Source organism: Polypterus senegalus, chromosome 1, assembly GCF_016835505.1.
Source record: "Polypterus senegalus isolate Bchr_013 chromosome 1, ASM1683550v1, whole genome shotgun sequence".
Lineage (NCBI taxonomy): Eukaryota > Metazoa > Chordata > Cladistia > Polypteriformes > Polypteridae > Polypterus > Polypterus senegalus.
This window is the reverse complement of record NC_053154.1, coordinates 300,068,932-300,084,996: the sequence shown is the minus strand read 5'-3', so window position 1 is coordinate 300,084,996 and position 16,065 is coordinate 300,068,932. Positions and strand designations below refer to the sequence as shown.

Genomic DNA, 16,065 nt, shown 5'->3' with positions numbered 1-16,065 from the left:
TAGCCTTAGACATGGCTGAGCACAAGGGAACAGCCTCTGGATATCGAGCAGCATAATTCACGAGGACTAATATATATTTATGTCTTCGGAGCTAAGGGGTTCTAGGGGTCCTACTATATTGACCTCATTTCACTCGAAGGGGACATCAATCAAGGGAAGGGGAACGAGAGGAGCTCTTTCCTTCCTAGGAATTTGCCATAATTGCAACTCGGGATAAGAGAAGCAAAAACGGCGAACCTCCTCATTAATTCCCAGCCAATAAAATTGGACCTTAATACGCTCAAGTTTTTCCTCTGCCCAAATGGCCTCCTAGGAGGTGGGTGTGTGCCAATTCACAGACCTGCCACCGGTAGGTTCGTGGGATTAACAACAGCTTCCGCACCTCCCCCTCATGCTCCATTACCTGATATAATTGGTCATTTTCTATCACAAACTGAGGACCATGTGGCATGGGCTGATGAGTGCGTTGGCCACTGACTAGTACCACTGCATTTTTTGCTAATTTCAGGGAGTCATCGTGCCACTGCTCCCATCTGAAATAAGCCGGTGTCTCTCTAAATTGAAATTGCATCTCGGAGAGAGTGTCCGGTCAGACCTCAAGGGCCGGGGAATCCTTCTGGCTCATTGAGACATGGGTGATGACGTTTCCACCTGCAACGGTCCAGGGGCCTCGTGTATAAATGGTGCGTACGCACAGAAATGTTGCGTAAGAACTTTTCCACGTTCAAATCGCGATGTATAAAACCTACACTTGGCGTAAAGCCACGCACTTTTCCACGGTACCTCATACCTTGTCGTACGCAAGTTCTCCACTCGGTTTTGCAGACTGGTGGCACACAGCGTCAAAGCAGTGCTACTGTTCTTGTGTGATTACTCTTTATTTTCCTGACACGGCTTTAAAAATATACTGAAACTAACTGTATATTGTTTATAAGTGTAATGCATCTGATTGTAATTAACTTGTAACAATATAATGGTCTTTAATTGCGATGTGATTTGAGAAACTGGTTAAATGATTTTAAGATGAAGTTTATTATGTTCTGTTTTAATGACAAAATAAACTACGTTAATAAAGTGGAAATTTCGAGATTGAAGTGGACATTTCGTGCTTTTTCCCCACTGTTTGCCTTTTTTTTTCTCTGTACCCTAATAAGCTTTCATATGACACTCAGACAGTGGGCTACAACTTGGCTTTTCACAGCGATTTTGATATGTGACTTCTTTTTTTATTTCCGGCACTGTGTGATTTTGTGAACGTGAGCTTTCAAGTTTCTCCGACACGCTATGTCACTCGATCAACTTCCTTTTGTTGACTATACTACGGTTTAATTAAACAAATAGTATGTTTTACCTTTGCCTCCACTTGGTATTCGCTGAAATTCTTATATTTTCCCATTGTCTTTTCACAGAAGGCTGCGCTTAAGGGCGATTTATATTGATTTGCATATTCAAAGAGGCGTAATTCTGGGAGGATTTGGGGCGTTACATAATGCGCGTGCATGAGCGTTAGTTTTCACGCTGATCGGAATTTATGTAGCGGAAGAACGTGGAAGTTGGAGTACGCACAGATTCCTGCATCTGGATTTTTCTGTGCGTAAGCACATTCCGGCTTTTGTGCTTACGCCATGTTATAGTGCGAATTCTACGCACAGCGTTATACATGAGGCCCTAGGAATCTCCCCATCCACCTCTCGAACTTCTGTATCTCTCTCCGCTGGCTGATTACATGACGTGGAGACCGCTTTAGTTGGGTCATTCCTGTCTATAACTAGGCCTAAATTATAAAAATTATAAATGAGGGTAGTCCATACTACACCGCATTAATTGTTAGACCAGGGGAGGACCGCTACAGGGAATTTTTTTAGCGATCCTCCATGGCTGATGAAACATAGGGCAGTTTTATATTTTCGTATTTCTCAATGTATGCACGTTATACTGGTCTTTACTTTAATCCACTGTTGTGATAGTACATATCGGTGATCAACAGTGGAAATGTTGCTGCCTGAATAAAAGAGTGCTTCAACTCTAAACCCATTTACAAATACTACTCCTGTATGTGATATCGTCAGGGGTTTGTAAGCGCACATAAACCTCCTTTCTCTCTCCTCCTCATTTCCAAGTAAGTTGCACACCCACAGGCCCAGGGACTTCGGAATAGGCTCCGGTTTGCATGAAAGAGGCAGAGTTTGTGGGACGTAATCCCCAGGGTGTCCACTAGAGGACCGTTCTGCTCTCTCAAGGCTGTCTTAGATGTTTCTATGAGCTTGATAAGCTCCTCCATGTTTTTAAAGTCTCACCAGACTGGCTGGGTGAGATATTTGGGAATATTCTTCAGTAACAGGAAGCAGGCTACCTGCTGCATGATCTGGAATGTAGTACATTCGAAAGGCCGCAGCCATTGTGCCACTTATTCCAAGAGAGCAAATGCTTGCTCCTGGGTCAACCGGTCTGGGTCGAATTCCCAATTTTTTAAATTTTTCTATCTGCTGGCCTGGGGATACCCCACATTTAGCTTGGATCTTGACCCCAGTGGGGTGAACAGCTCTCTCCTCTGGGAGAGCATAATAAACCCCCTTTGTTTTCCCCTTAGGAACCAGCCCACTCCTTTGTGTCTCTCCCACACACTCCCTTTGTTTCATTATTAGCCCAGTCGTATATATTGGGAGCAGAGCCTGTACCGGGTCTTTCCAGATCACAGGACGAACCCCCCACTCGGAAACTCTGCCCCGGTATTATACTTTAGATCTTGTCCCGCTTTCTTCTGGGCTTTAAGCATCCTGTAGAAAATGCCACTGTCATAAAAACAACACAAAGTCATCAAAAGGTTTGGGGCAGCCACCCATGTAATGTGCCTTGGCTGGAAAAAAGTTAAACAATTGCAAGATGTTCACAAGTACGAGTCCACAACAGAACTGATTTTGTTTGCTAAAGACGGCGGCTTTATATGCCGAGACCGGAAGTGGCCTCATCAGTGGCACCGGAACCCTGCAGGATTTTCCATGAATGGTCTGCAAGGGACTGAGAAAGTAAGTGCAGAATAATTTTGAAGTTTTCACAGTTTTATAAAGACAAAAAGATGGGTGTGGAGTAAACATTTGAGTGTAGCTACTTTTAATTTTTCATTGTACTTTTGCCCCCCTTACCACCCAGTCTGTCTTCCATTTCAGCTATGCCCTATTTTTTGACAGATTCTGCTTCTTAACGGGGATTTATATGCCACTCTGTTTTTTGCCTGGCACATTTTTTTTATTCCTCTCTCAATGCTACCCGTCCATCCCAAACCATGAAAAAAGCCCCACTGTGAACGCTTTGCTTGGTGGCTAGTACGGTGATTAGCACTTGGTTACAAAGAGCCAAGCAGTAAGCCCGCACTTAGTCAAGAGAACTCATAGTCCTGTCAGCCTAGATTGGGCCTTAGTGGGCAGGCAAATGGCACCCTAAGGAGACCAAGAGATTGGTTATAAAATTACAGCAATTCGTTCTGCTGTCAGCTTTTTACAACTTTTTTTTTTTTATGTCTGTTTTTTTCCTGTCTGTTTCTGTGAATCATCCCCATCTCTCCTCCTGGAAGACAAAAGGTCATGGATGTAGAAGTTTAGTGTGTTGTTTATTTGTTGCAAGTCGTCTTTTCAGCTTATCTTGTTCAACACGTTGCCCATAGACCAGGAAATTAATTGTCATCAACATTCTAGGCACAACGTTAATCAAATGAGCTGTCCTGACACAGCATTCACTCAGACCGAAAAGTCATCTTTGCTTGATATACCGGCCTGAAATGTAATGGATTATAACTGCATCCCTAAGTCAGTATTCAGACTCTAGTACCAATGTGTTTAGGGCTGCAGTCCATTCATAATGTCATCCATACATAAATGTTTAGTCAGTGTGCATTTATAAATGCAGTGCATGTATTGGAATTGTAAATATGCATATGTATGTACAGTATAATGTATGTGTATTTATGAATATGTGTAATTATATGATGTTTATATCTCATATATTTCTGTGCATACAATATTATCTATGTATATAATATAATAAGATCGAGCCCTGATGGCAGTCTTCTGCACCCAGGCAAATACCAAGGAGTCTAAAGAAAAGCCCAAATGGTGCCTCTCAAGCACAAAATACAGAGAACGATGAACCCTGAGAAAGCACAAACTAGAAAACCACAACATGACTACCTCTCAAGGCCTGCCTAAATGGCTACTATGTCTCGTCTTTTAGGTGCTTCTCAATGTAGTACCAATCAAGTGCCTTCTCTCCTCCTGTCTCATTTTTTGCTTGCCCTGCCAGTTCTGCCTTTGTCTGACACTTTCTGTCACACTTAATAGGCAATTTACGGGCTTTTATTTCCATCCATGGAATACTTCCAGTCAAGCCCAGAGTCGCCTCTGGAGTCAGGTAGCCCTATATGTGTTCTCTTAATCACCAGATTTGAATTTCCTGTAGAAGCCCCTGCACTTCTGACTCTTTAGTTGTCTTTAAAGAGCCAATTCTGCAGGATAGCTCACCAGCTTACGTGTTCTGTTAAACCACATAAAAAGTGTGCGTGTGTGTAAAAATATAGAGATATTATAGTTACAGATGGGCTTGTGTCCTGGTTGAAGTGCTAGGTGTTCCCTTACCAGGCATGAAGGCCATGAGTATGGATGCATCAAGCAGTTGGGCATCCTGAGGAAAAAGTGTAGCATTTCTTCCTGCAGCCACGAGGCTGGTGTGGAAGGATAATATAATAGATGGACCAGAAATCCCATCCAAGTTATGTTCTGTTCCCTTGATTGGCTGGCTGGCCAGCCATATCAATGGGGGGTCTGTTTAAGGGTTGGATGTGCACCCGACCTTGATTGGGTTACTCAGGTGCTGTCAGAGGGTGCTGCTGGGAGTGGACTCCCTTGCTTTGTGATCTTGCCCAGAAGTGCTTCCTGGATGCAATAAGTACTACTGGCTCTGGCATAAAAGCAGCCACTCAAGGAGCAGAGAGGAGGTCAAAGTTCATCTTGGATGAGTAGAGAAACTGAGAAGAAATGAATGAAAGAGAACACGTTTTTGCAGTGCCTTGTTATTAAACAAAAAAAAAAGTCTGTTTAAGGTATTTAATCAGAATAAAAGGCTTGCTTTGAACCTTGGGCTGGTGCCTTTGGAGTTGCATCAAGAGATTGAGGCTCTGCAGTATACAGTATAAACTCTATATATACACTTTGTTAATGATGTCTGTACAGTATGTTTGTCTGTGTCAATGTGCCAGTAAAATCACTCGGAAGAATTTGACCTAAAGCAATAATTAGATATTTAAGAAAAAAAAGCCAAATTAAATCCACTTTGATTTAAAGGTATATGACAATAAAATGTAAAAAGCTCAAAGGGGGTGAACACCTTTTTATAGGCACTTTATCTCTTTAAAGCTTAATACGTTTTATTTGTATTTTCCACCTAGATGTCTATTTCATTTATTTTTTATTATATATTTTGTCCATTTACTGATTAGTTGATCTCTTAATGTATTGTAAAATGTCGTTTCTTGTACCAGCCATAATCCAGGCTCTGAATTTATCATAAATTCTTACTTTACACCTTCAGACCTGAATTTGTTGAGCATACAGCCATTCAAAAATCAAGAGGGTAATCGGCGCTTGTCCATTAGCTAGATGCTCGTTTTGTGGTACTGAGAGCCACTTTGATGATATGTTGGTTACGGAGGTTGGTTGGTGCAACTTTGCCACATTTTCTGTTTCGGTGTAGTGTAGTTTTCTCCCAGAATTCTGTAGGGACTTGACTGGCAGGATCAAATTGACAGAAATGTGTGTGTGTTCACATTTTGCATCTTATGCAGTCAGCTGACACCCATTTTTCTGGGGTGAGTTCCTCTCTTGTTTTAGTTGTTGCCCCAACAGTGGAATTCCAATCATTTCATTTTTATAGAATGCTAGTCAAAGTAGCAGGCATGCTTCTTGGGTATAAATAAACCGGTAAAAACTGTCTTTTGGAAATTTGGCTATTTGTATGTGCTGATGATGATGTCCTCCCATCAAGCAGCAGGAGTGCCCTGGGGCTGCTCCCCTCACAATACAACCCCGCTCCCCAGTGTGCCATTTTAAGTTGGATCAATGGCAACATACATGAAAACCTTTGTGAAAACTGGTTTGTCTTTTTTTTTTTTTTTTTGCGTGATTGGTGAACAAATGAACAATTGTGATTTTATTTGTACAGATAGCACCTCTGACTGAGTGGATGACACCAAAGTACCTGGCAGAACAAGCAAGTGTTATACAATGAATGACAAAAGTCTACTTATACTAAATTTTCTTTTTTGGTGTAATAAGATGGTAGAATAAACTTGCTAGAATAAACTTAGTTTATCTCTGCTAATTAAGACCTGCAGCAGGATAACACAGTCTGTAAAATGTGGGCATTTGAAATGGTGCAATAGCTGCAAGACAAATGCAGTAAACCATTATGTTATAAAGTGTCATTTTTGGAGCATGTGTCTTGTTAAATGTATAAGGTAGCCCCAGGGTCAAAATGTTGATCGCATAAGAGAGAATTTGCAAATATTTGGTCCAATACTATGGACATGTGTGTGTGTATATGTATAGCGTGTGTGTTTATGGGAGTGTTTTAGATGTTTGTCCCATGTATACAGCTGGGCATGCATGACTCCCAGCACTCATACAAAACCATTGCAATGCTATCAGAAGGAAAGACAAATAATCTCTGTTATACGCACATAGAAGTTCAACAGGACACATGTTTGACTAGTACATGGTGCAAGTAAAATTCAAAGCTAATACTAAAAGTGCCAGAGAGCTTGCTGAATCAAGGTTCTCAAATGAAAACACCATTAACAGGTATTTGGACGTGAACCGAGTACATGCAGGCTTAAAAAGAAGAACATCAAAATAATGATCCACCCCCTCACTCACTATATGTTGCCTTTGATTCCTGCATGTCTAATCATTTTCATCTGATGATGACACCCGGTAGGTTGACAAAAGCTTAGCAATCAAAAGCTTTTTTAAGATATATGATTCATTTTATACCTTTGTGGATTACTGGCTACAAATATGCAAACTGTATCACAGATGATATGTATAGTCTATATGCTCTCAAGGTACAGCAGGATCAAGTTTTGCACTGGTGTTCATCTTTTAACTTTTTTCAGATGTTAAATTGTTTTCTGTGAGAATGTTTGTGTTTGTATTTCTCAAGTGGCTTTCTTTCTTTCCCCTCCCAGTGTTTTACCATTGAAAAGCTGGGAAGACGGCCTTTAATGATTGGAGGCTTCAGTTTCATGGGAATATGCTGCGCAGGGATAACTCTGTCATTAATTCTGCAGGTATGTGTAAAAACATTCAAAGCAGAACCAGTTGTGGTAAGACGATTTAATTGAAAACATTTAAAAAATGTGTAAAGATGATAAAATATACACTTGGTTGACAATAATCAAGCAGTTTTATGAATAGTAAGAAAGATATATGTGGGGCACCATGCCAAAGATGGCATACAATTATACAACAACAACAACATTTATTTATATAGCACATTTTCATACAAACAGTAGCTCAAAGTGCTTTACATATTAAAGAATAGAAAAATGAAAGACATAATTATAAAAAATAAATCAACATTAACATCGAAAAAGAGTAAGGTTCAATGGCCAGGGGGGACAGAAAAAACAAAAAAACTCCAGACGGCTGGAGAAAAATAAAATCTGTAGGGATTCCAGACCATGAGACTGCCCAGTCCCCTCTGGGCATTCTACCTAACATAAATGAAACAGTCCTCTTTGGATTTAGGGTTCTCACGGAAGGGCTTGATGATGATGATGGTCACGTAGACTTCTTCCTTTTAATCCGTCCATCATTGTTGGAGCATCATGAAGCTTTGAGTAGGTGGAGGTGGCGCAGGCCACCACCACAAAGAAACCGGAAAAAGAAACAGAAAAGAGAGTAGGGGTCAGTACCGATTTTAGAGCCACCATGAATAGTTGTTATAAGTGAGTAAAAGAAAAAATCCAGTGCTTAGTAAAACACAATGGCATGGAAATAAAATACAATTATGGGGAAAAAAAATCAAGAAAACATTCATAAAAGAAATAGAGAGAGGTTACACTTTTAGATAGGCAGTGCCGAATTCATAAGAACAAAAATGAAATCACAAGGAAAAAAAAAATTACCAACAAAAATGTTTTTCAACAAAAGAGATTACAATGATGCAAAAATGATAAGTAGGCACAACACAATGCCAGAATATGAAGTGATGAAAATGAAAAATAATAGAAGGGCTAGGAGAGCACCGCACCGCACCACAGCGCACCACAGAGCAGCACAGCGCAGCACAGCACACAAGTAGAGCAGCTGAAAGTATAGCTGTCAGTGTGGCGACTGGTCCTCCACAGAGTAAGAGATGGATTTGTTACAAATCAGGCAGAGAGTGGCCCGTAATATACAGCTAGCTATTCAGCCAGTGCATTTTGAAAAACTGACTTCATCGGGGCTTCTGTTGAAAAGAATATACTGTGCATATGGATTAACGAATTGAAATTAGAAAAGAAATGACAGCAGTAAACAGAACCAAATGTTTACTTGTTTAAATATCTACATTTATATTTTGGGGTTTCTCTAGATGACTGTTTTGTTTTTCCTTTTTTCTTTGTTTCCCAATATATATTTTTTCAAATCATTACTTTGTCTTATATTTTTTAATACTTCTTGTATTTTTTATTTCTTTTTATAAGTAATTGTCAGTCAATTTCTGCCTTTTTTTGCATATGAACAAAGCTGATTTATTTTTATTTAAGTGTGTGTCTGTGGTGATATTGTTGATTTGTGGTTTTTACTGTCATTTGCTATACTATCTTCCCTTTTGGTTTAGTAAAACATCACTTTTCTTTATTTTGCTCAGTCCTTTTTGGGTCTTTTTATTATTGTAATTACTCTCTAAACATTGGTTCTCTTTTTTTTTTTTATTTTTCATGATTGTTATTTTTGTTTCAGCTATCCCACCATTCTGTTTGTAGTGAAGCAGCTTGCTTGATGTCACTAGTTGAGCTATTGCCTGGTGGTCTTTGGCATTCTATTTTGGATGTGGGGCATCACACACCCCATGTGTAGGTTGGGGTGGGGGGGTTTGGGGGTTGTCATCTTTGAACATTAAATGCCAAATTGTGTAGCACGTTCTTTGGGGATGCCCAAAGACTGGCTGGTCCTTATTGTATGGAAATGCATGATTTAGATGCTTGTAGAAAACCTTAAGATATGAGCAGGTGTGCTTCTGGTCTGCCTGGAGTAAGGGCCCGCCTGCTGTCGTTGTGTTTATTTGTCAGTTACTGTAGTAGTGGAAATAGTGTTGTGTATGGTGAAATTTTTACTTGCATGTTAAACCAGTGTTGTCATTTCCTGCTGCCGTGACAAACAAGAATGTTTTAAAACGGAGAGCCTCATTAAAAACACACACACAAATCCACTTGCTTGTTATATGCTCCTTACATGTTCCAGTTGCTTGGCACCTTGTGGTACAAACCATAGTGATTAAACCAACTTGCAGAGCAAAGATTCTTAGGTCCAACAGAACCATGTCTTATTTGAGGATGTTCTCCTCAGCATTGGCCTCTTAAATGTGGCAACTAAAGCTGAGCAAATTTGGTTTTGCTCATCACCTTTCATTATTCCGTACATTAATAGAGCATCAAATGCACAAATGCATCAGTAGCTCTAAATACCACATACCTGGATACAGTCCTGTTACTTTGTAAGAGACCCACGCTTCATGCAGAAGCACTCTTTCACCAGAAATAGCTAGTCATGTAATGCCTACACACGAGGCGATGCACATTTTGTTGTTCCTCACAGCACCATGTGCAGTGGTGAAGAGGGAGTTTAGAGTTCACAAGGCCCTTGTGCCACCCTATACCAGAGCACGAGGACATGGCAGCTCATTTACTTGCTCTGTGTGGATGCGTCATTGTAATAGCCCGGGGGACACACTTCCTCTCTCTGCATGGACACTTCTGTGGTTCCCTGTGTTATTTCAGCAGCTGCATACTATTGGTAATCCTCATCATACCAGGAAAATCGATGATATCCTGTGGTTCATGTTCCCGTAAAAAGAGTGTCTTAAAACAATACATGCTGCTTGTTTTTCCTGTATCCTTATGTGGAAGGGGTTGTTTGAAAGTAATATAGCTGTATGAAAATTCATATTGTGCATGTTTGGTTTTTTTTTTTTTTGTAGCTGATTTGGCACAGCACAGGAAGCCCACTGCTTACTATTCTTGTTTTTTGCAATTGAATGCTTCTAGGTGGTGTAAAGATTGGAGTCTATTAAAATATATACATCTTTAAAGTTTTTGCATTTTTTATTTAAGGCGTATTCTTTGTTTAAATTATTAAGGAACTGGTCAGTTTCTGTGGTAGTTTTGTTTTTGAAGGAGTTTATTTTCATTAACATCTTACTTGGAAAGGTGCCGCACTGCCATTTTGTTTTATTGTTTATGTCGCCATTTTGAGCAACCGTTGCTATGTCATTTCTGTGTGTTGGGTGCATGTCTGTCGAAGTGTCATTCCTGTCACACTATATACAGTAAATCAACACTCGAGTATTGTTAACATCCATGTTTCAAGAAAAAAGTCTTGAAAGAAAAAAGCATTTCATGTGTTTTGGACTTCTTTTTGGTTTAATAATTTAGCTGGTCATCTGTCAACTTTGATGTAATTTATCATTTTGGCTTTGACCCATGTTTTACTTTCAGTAAAACACTTTCAGTTTTGATTCCACACGTTTCTTATAATACAGTACATTTTGTCTCTTCCATTTCCTTATCTTAAACACTCTTCTGTTTGCCTTGCCTTGGCATAATAGGTCGCATGGAGAAAAGTCCTCTGCTGAAACGGCCCTTGCGTGAGCGAGATTATATTTAAGTACTATTCCACCCAAACATGATATTTTGTTATATGTTACTTAGCCCATATACTGTAATTTGTCCTAGAAAAAATTTTACATGGAGAATGGACATAATAAACTTTCTAAAAGAATTTGAGCCAATTACCACCAACACTGGACAACAAGACATGATATAAAAATGTCCATGAAAAAATTTCACTTAACTCATGTTGCATAATCCATTTCAATTAATTAAGTTGTATGCTTGCAATGTGCAAAATACATGTATTTTTGTTAAAATATTGTTAAATGAATAGCTCCTGAAAATGAAAGTATTCCACAAACAGGAAGCCCCTTCTCACAGGGTTAAACTAAAGACTCTCCTTTCCACCTCATTCATTGGTCAAGAGTCCTATCTTCAATTCAAAAGCATGACACCATGTGAAGGGCTTCCTCTTTGTAGACTACTTTCACTTTCCAGATGCTGTAATTTAGCTCTAATACCACAAAATACACATTCTACATGTTTTAAACATATGACTGGATGACTTGACGTGTGGATTATGCAACACAAGTAATGTCAGATTTTTTTATGAATGTTTTTTTATATTGTTTACTGTTGTTCAGCGTTGGTCACCATTGGCTCCTGTTCTATCAGAAATGGTGTCATGTCCGTTCTCCATGAAATAATTTTTTCTTGCCCTTGATTAAAAGCTATATGGAGTAAGTATCATTAAAAAATATCATTCTGATTGGAGTATTCCATTAAGTGACCATATGTGCTCAAATGTATGTGCACATTCTCTCCTAATGTATGTTCTCAATATTGTGTCTGTCTCTGATTCATCTTCAAGATTGGAACTTTCATGATTGCCATCATAATTGGCAAAGCAGGGCATTGTAGTAACAGAACACCTACACTACAATAGACTTCACACACCTCACCAAAATGTCTGCCAATAATACACATGACGGAACCAACACGCGCCGCATGAAAACACACAAATCAGTGCTTGTTAAAAACAATCATAAAAGCACACATGTGAATGCAGTAACCGTGCATCTCTGTGTACACATAAATGTTACTGCCTAAAGCCGATTCACGAGCGTGGGAAATCCAACCTTTTTGCACCATTGCATACCAGTGTGAGTGAGACAGAGAGAGAGAGCAAACTAAACACCCGGCTCACTCCTTCTTGCATGCCATGACAGTGAGAAAGCCAGAACGAGTGGCCGTCTGTCTGGCTGTTACTTCTGCACCACATGTCATACTAAGGACAAAGTAGGAGAATGACAAGCCCTTCATGAAAATTGTGTCACCTTGCCCGCTGCAGCACTTTGAATGTCTGCATTCTGCTCTTTCTTTTTGAGGTTTGCCAGTTTGTGTAAAATTTAATTTGCAAAAGCTGACTTTGTACTTTATTTTAATTTTGACGTACATTGTGATCATTTTTCTTTTCTCCACAGCCTAAATGTGTCTTAAACCTCTAAATGTTTTTGCCACACCACATCATTTGTCTGTCAGAACACATTTGATCCCATTGTAATGGACTTTTGTAACTTCAATTGAAATTGTCTCTTCTGTAAAAAGAGATTGATAATTGAATTTGCAGTTAAAGAGAGTTACCAGTGTGACAAAACCTTCAATGCAATGATGGGCACCTTCTTTATATAACTCCCCTTGCACTATTACAAAATGAAATGCAGGAATCTTAAGAAAGAATGCTGTTTCCGAATATCATGAACTGAAAGAGCTCTTTTTACCGAGAGATCTTAAAATGTCAACATTCCATGCCATGGTGGTTGGAGGGGGATCTACAAGCTTAGAAGGTAAAATGACAGTCCATCTTTTTCTTTTCCCTCCCCTGGTTTCTTTAGACTCGTGTTGCCATCATGCGCTATGTCAGTGTCATTTGTGTGGTCGGGATCATCGCGGGATTCTGCATAGGACCAGGTGGGTGACGTGAACTGGAGGGCAATGTGTTTGTGTTTCTCTTGTACCCCTTAATACCAGAGAAAGAATGTCTGCCCCGTGCCCTTATAAATGTTGGGCTGAATTTGATTTGGTAGTGGTGGGTGCATTATTTAGTATCTCTAGGGCAAAGATGTTATAATTCAATAAATATATGAAATTGGGGAAATTAAAAAAAATGTTTTCAAGCACCCCTGCCTTGGAGTGGGTAGTGAGTGTGTTGCAACATTCATTCAAACTGCAAGAAACTTTTTGTGTCCTACAGGCTTCACCATCAAATGCATTAGATTAATTTTTATATAGCGCACCTCTCACCAGCCTAGCACATTTAAAAACATTATAAATTGTATTGCAGTATATATGATATACTGTGAAATGTCATGAAGTGCTGGGGTCCCGAGGGCTGACTCCATGTATTAGCCACTAGCTGGCTAAGGTGTGATTTGTTTAGAGAAGCAGTCATGCTGAGCACTGCTCTCTGCACTGTTGGCCTTTCAAATGCTTTAATGCTGTCCAAGGCAGAAAGGCGTTTGGGGGGTTCGGGAGGTGGGTCATGGTGGTTCTTCTGGGTTGGAGAATCTTGTCTATGGGCGAACAGCAAGAAGCCTAAACCACTGTGTCACCTGTAATTTTTTTTCCCTCATCATCAACTGTACATTTGAAATTCTTCCCAATAAGTAATGGACGTTGCCTGAAACTTTGACAGCTAAAATGCACATTATGCCAGGCATTAACTGTGTGATGTGTTTTTTCTTTTTGTTTTTTTTTTCTTCATGATTTCAAAGGCTCAACTGGGTGCACACAACTCATTGACCCAGGAATGGATGTCAGTCCATTTTTACACACATTCACACTCATAGTCACTGAACACTTGTACATTCTCGAGCATCATGATAAACAAGAAAGTATTAAAGAAATAATCCAATTTTTTTCTTCATTTTATTTATATGTTGCTTGCACCATGTACCTCATAATGGTGGCCAAGAAAAACAAGTGCTTGTTTTCTGGGAGAAAGCACATAGCGATTCTCCTGAACAGGATCGATAAGTGACCAACACTGTGTATTGGCAGACTTTGCGAAAAATGTCCATGGGGATAAAGAAAATAAAAATTTCACGTTATTCGTCTCACATAATCCACATGTTTTTTTTATACTGTTGCAAGCTGAAAATGTGCAAAATGAATGCATTTTTGCTCAATTGTTGTTAAATAGTTGCTTCCTCAATTATTTGTCCATATGTGAACAGTAAAGTCAAAGACTCGAGGGAAGGAATTTTTGAATTGAAGACCGGACTCTTGACCAACAAATGACAGGTAGAGACTGGTGTAAGAGAAACACAAGACAAGACTACAATAAAGAGTTTGGGTACCACCCTGGTAACCCTGCATAATTAATGGACAGAAAACAAAATCATGCCACAACTGTGGAAAGGTCTTTTCAGACGCAAATGCAGGACAGGACTGATCTAAGATGGTGGATCTCCTGGCAGGTAGACAATGGAAGTGACGTCAGTGGAGATAAAACCGTCAGTCTTCCCATCTGCAGAGGGAGGAAGAGAAGAGACATGATTACACAGCACCAACCCCTCGAGCAGTGGGTTATTACCATTACCAGAGCCATTAAGCTGTCTCTTAAGCATACGCATATGACATTGGCCTACAGTCAAAAAATTCCTTCCCATGAGCCTTTGAGTTTACTGCTTACGTAGACCCTGTCAATTCAAGAAGTAACTAGTGTGTTTTGTGTTTAACAGCATTTTCACAATTTTTTTTTGCATGTTATGAGCTAGCAACTGTATAAAAGACAAGTGGATCATGTGATATGAGTAACGCAAGATTCTTTTTCTCACTTTTCCATGAACATTTTACACAACGCTTGCCACTGCTCAACACTAGTCACTTATCAGACCTGTTTATAAGAATCCTCTTATGTACTTTCTCCAAGAAAACGTGAGATTAATAATTTTTCTCTAGCACAACTACAAAATACATGAGGCAAGTAACATTAAAAAAATAATTTTTGAGTAGGGCATTCTTTTAAGGTACAGAAGTTCATTTTAATTAATAGAAGATGCAAAGCAGCTGGCATTCGGTCTATCTATCATCTAACATTCTGCTCATCCAGGTCTAGGTCAAGAGGGATAGAATCAATCCCACCCTAGCAGCGCCAGATTCAAGGCAAGAACCAGCGGTAGCAGAATGGCGTTCCATTACAGGGCACCCTTGCCCACACACTTGGCCAATTTAGCGCCAGCACTCCTTTTAGAAAGAAGATATGTGTGGAAAAACAGCCATGCCAATACCACAAATAATACTACTACTAACCAAACACACACACTGTTGTGGTGCTGGAGGTTACAGAGTACTTTTTTTATGTTTGTAATTAATTGAGAACACGCTTTGCAGAAATGTGTTTTCACTTTGCCATTAACAAATCCTTTTTCTACTGATCAGTCTCAAAAATGCCAAGGAATCCAGTGCGATTGGGTGTTTTATGATGAAAGGATAAAATGTGAAAACTTCCAAGGAGGTGAGTACGTTTTATCAGCCCAGTGTCTCTTGTGTCCGAGACTCTCAATGACATCTCTAAATTAGCCCTGTGCTCGGCTGGTGTCCTGTCCAAGGTGGGCTCCTGCCTTGTGCACTGTGCTACAGGGGAGACCCCCAGCTCCCTGTCACAGATGGATGATGAACACAAAGGGCACACCTTGACACTTCCTGCGGCATATTGCAGCAGCCGCATTTCCTCGTTCGTCTTAAACAAACTGCTTGTTGAAACATTCCCTGTGGGGAAACAAAAAAAAAAAAGTTGGAAATTGCCGAAGAGCATTATCTCTGTAAAAATGATAAATGTGAGCCTGAGTGGTTTACACAATTGATGTATTATCAGACCCTCCAACAAATCTATAATTCATCCTCAGTCGAGAATTTCTATCGCTGTAATTACATCTTTAATTAGGATTTTTATGGCTCATTGTTCATAAACAATGATGAATATGACTTTTTAAGACAAAATCCAGCATGAACAATGAATATCGGTCTGGGTTCCTTATAAATTTGACTGCATTAGGCCTCCTTTTCTCAATTATCATGCAGAAATAATGAAGTGGCAGCTTTGCTTGCTCCAAAAACTCATTAGTTTTGAGAAGGGGGAAAGAAGAAGAAAAAAAAAAAAACGCGTAGCGCCTGCTTATTTTTCAGTTGTAACCAAA

General features: G+C 39.6%; 1 protein-coding gene across 1 annotated transcript in view; it reads left to right on the top strand.

The window, feature by feature from the left end:
- The window catches only part of LOC120514507 (solute carrier family 2, facilitated glucose transporter member 5-like), a 78,660-nt gene that overhangs the window by 55,977 nt on the left and 6,618 nt on the right, over positions 1-16,065 (top strand). Inside the window, exons 9-10 of the mRNA XM_039734922.1 lie at positions 7,235-7,336; positions 12,760-12,835. Coding sequence (XP_039590856.1) covers positions 7,235-7,336; positions 12,760-12,835 — 178 coding nt within the window. The remainder of the gene's footprint in view (positions 1-7,234; positions 7,337-12,759; positions 12,836-16,065) is intronic.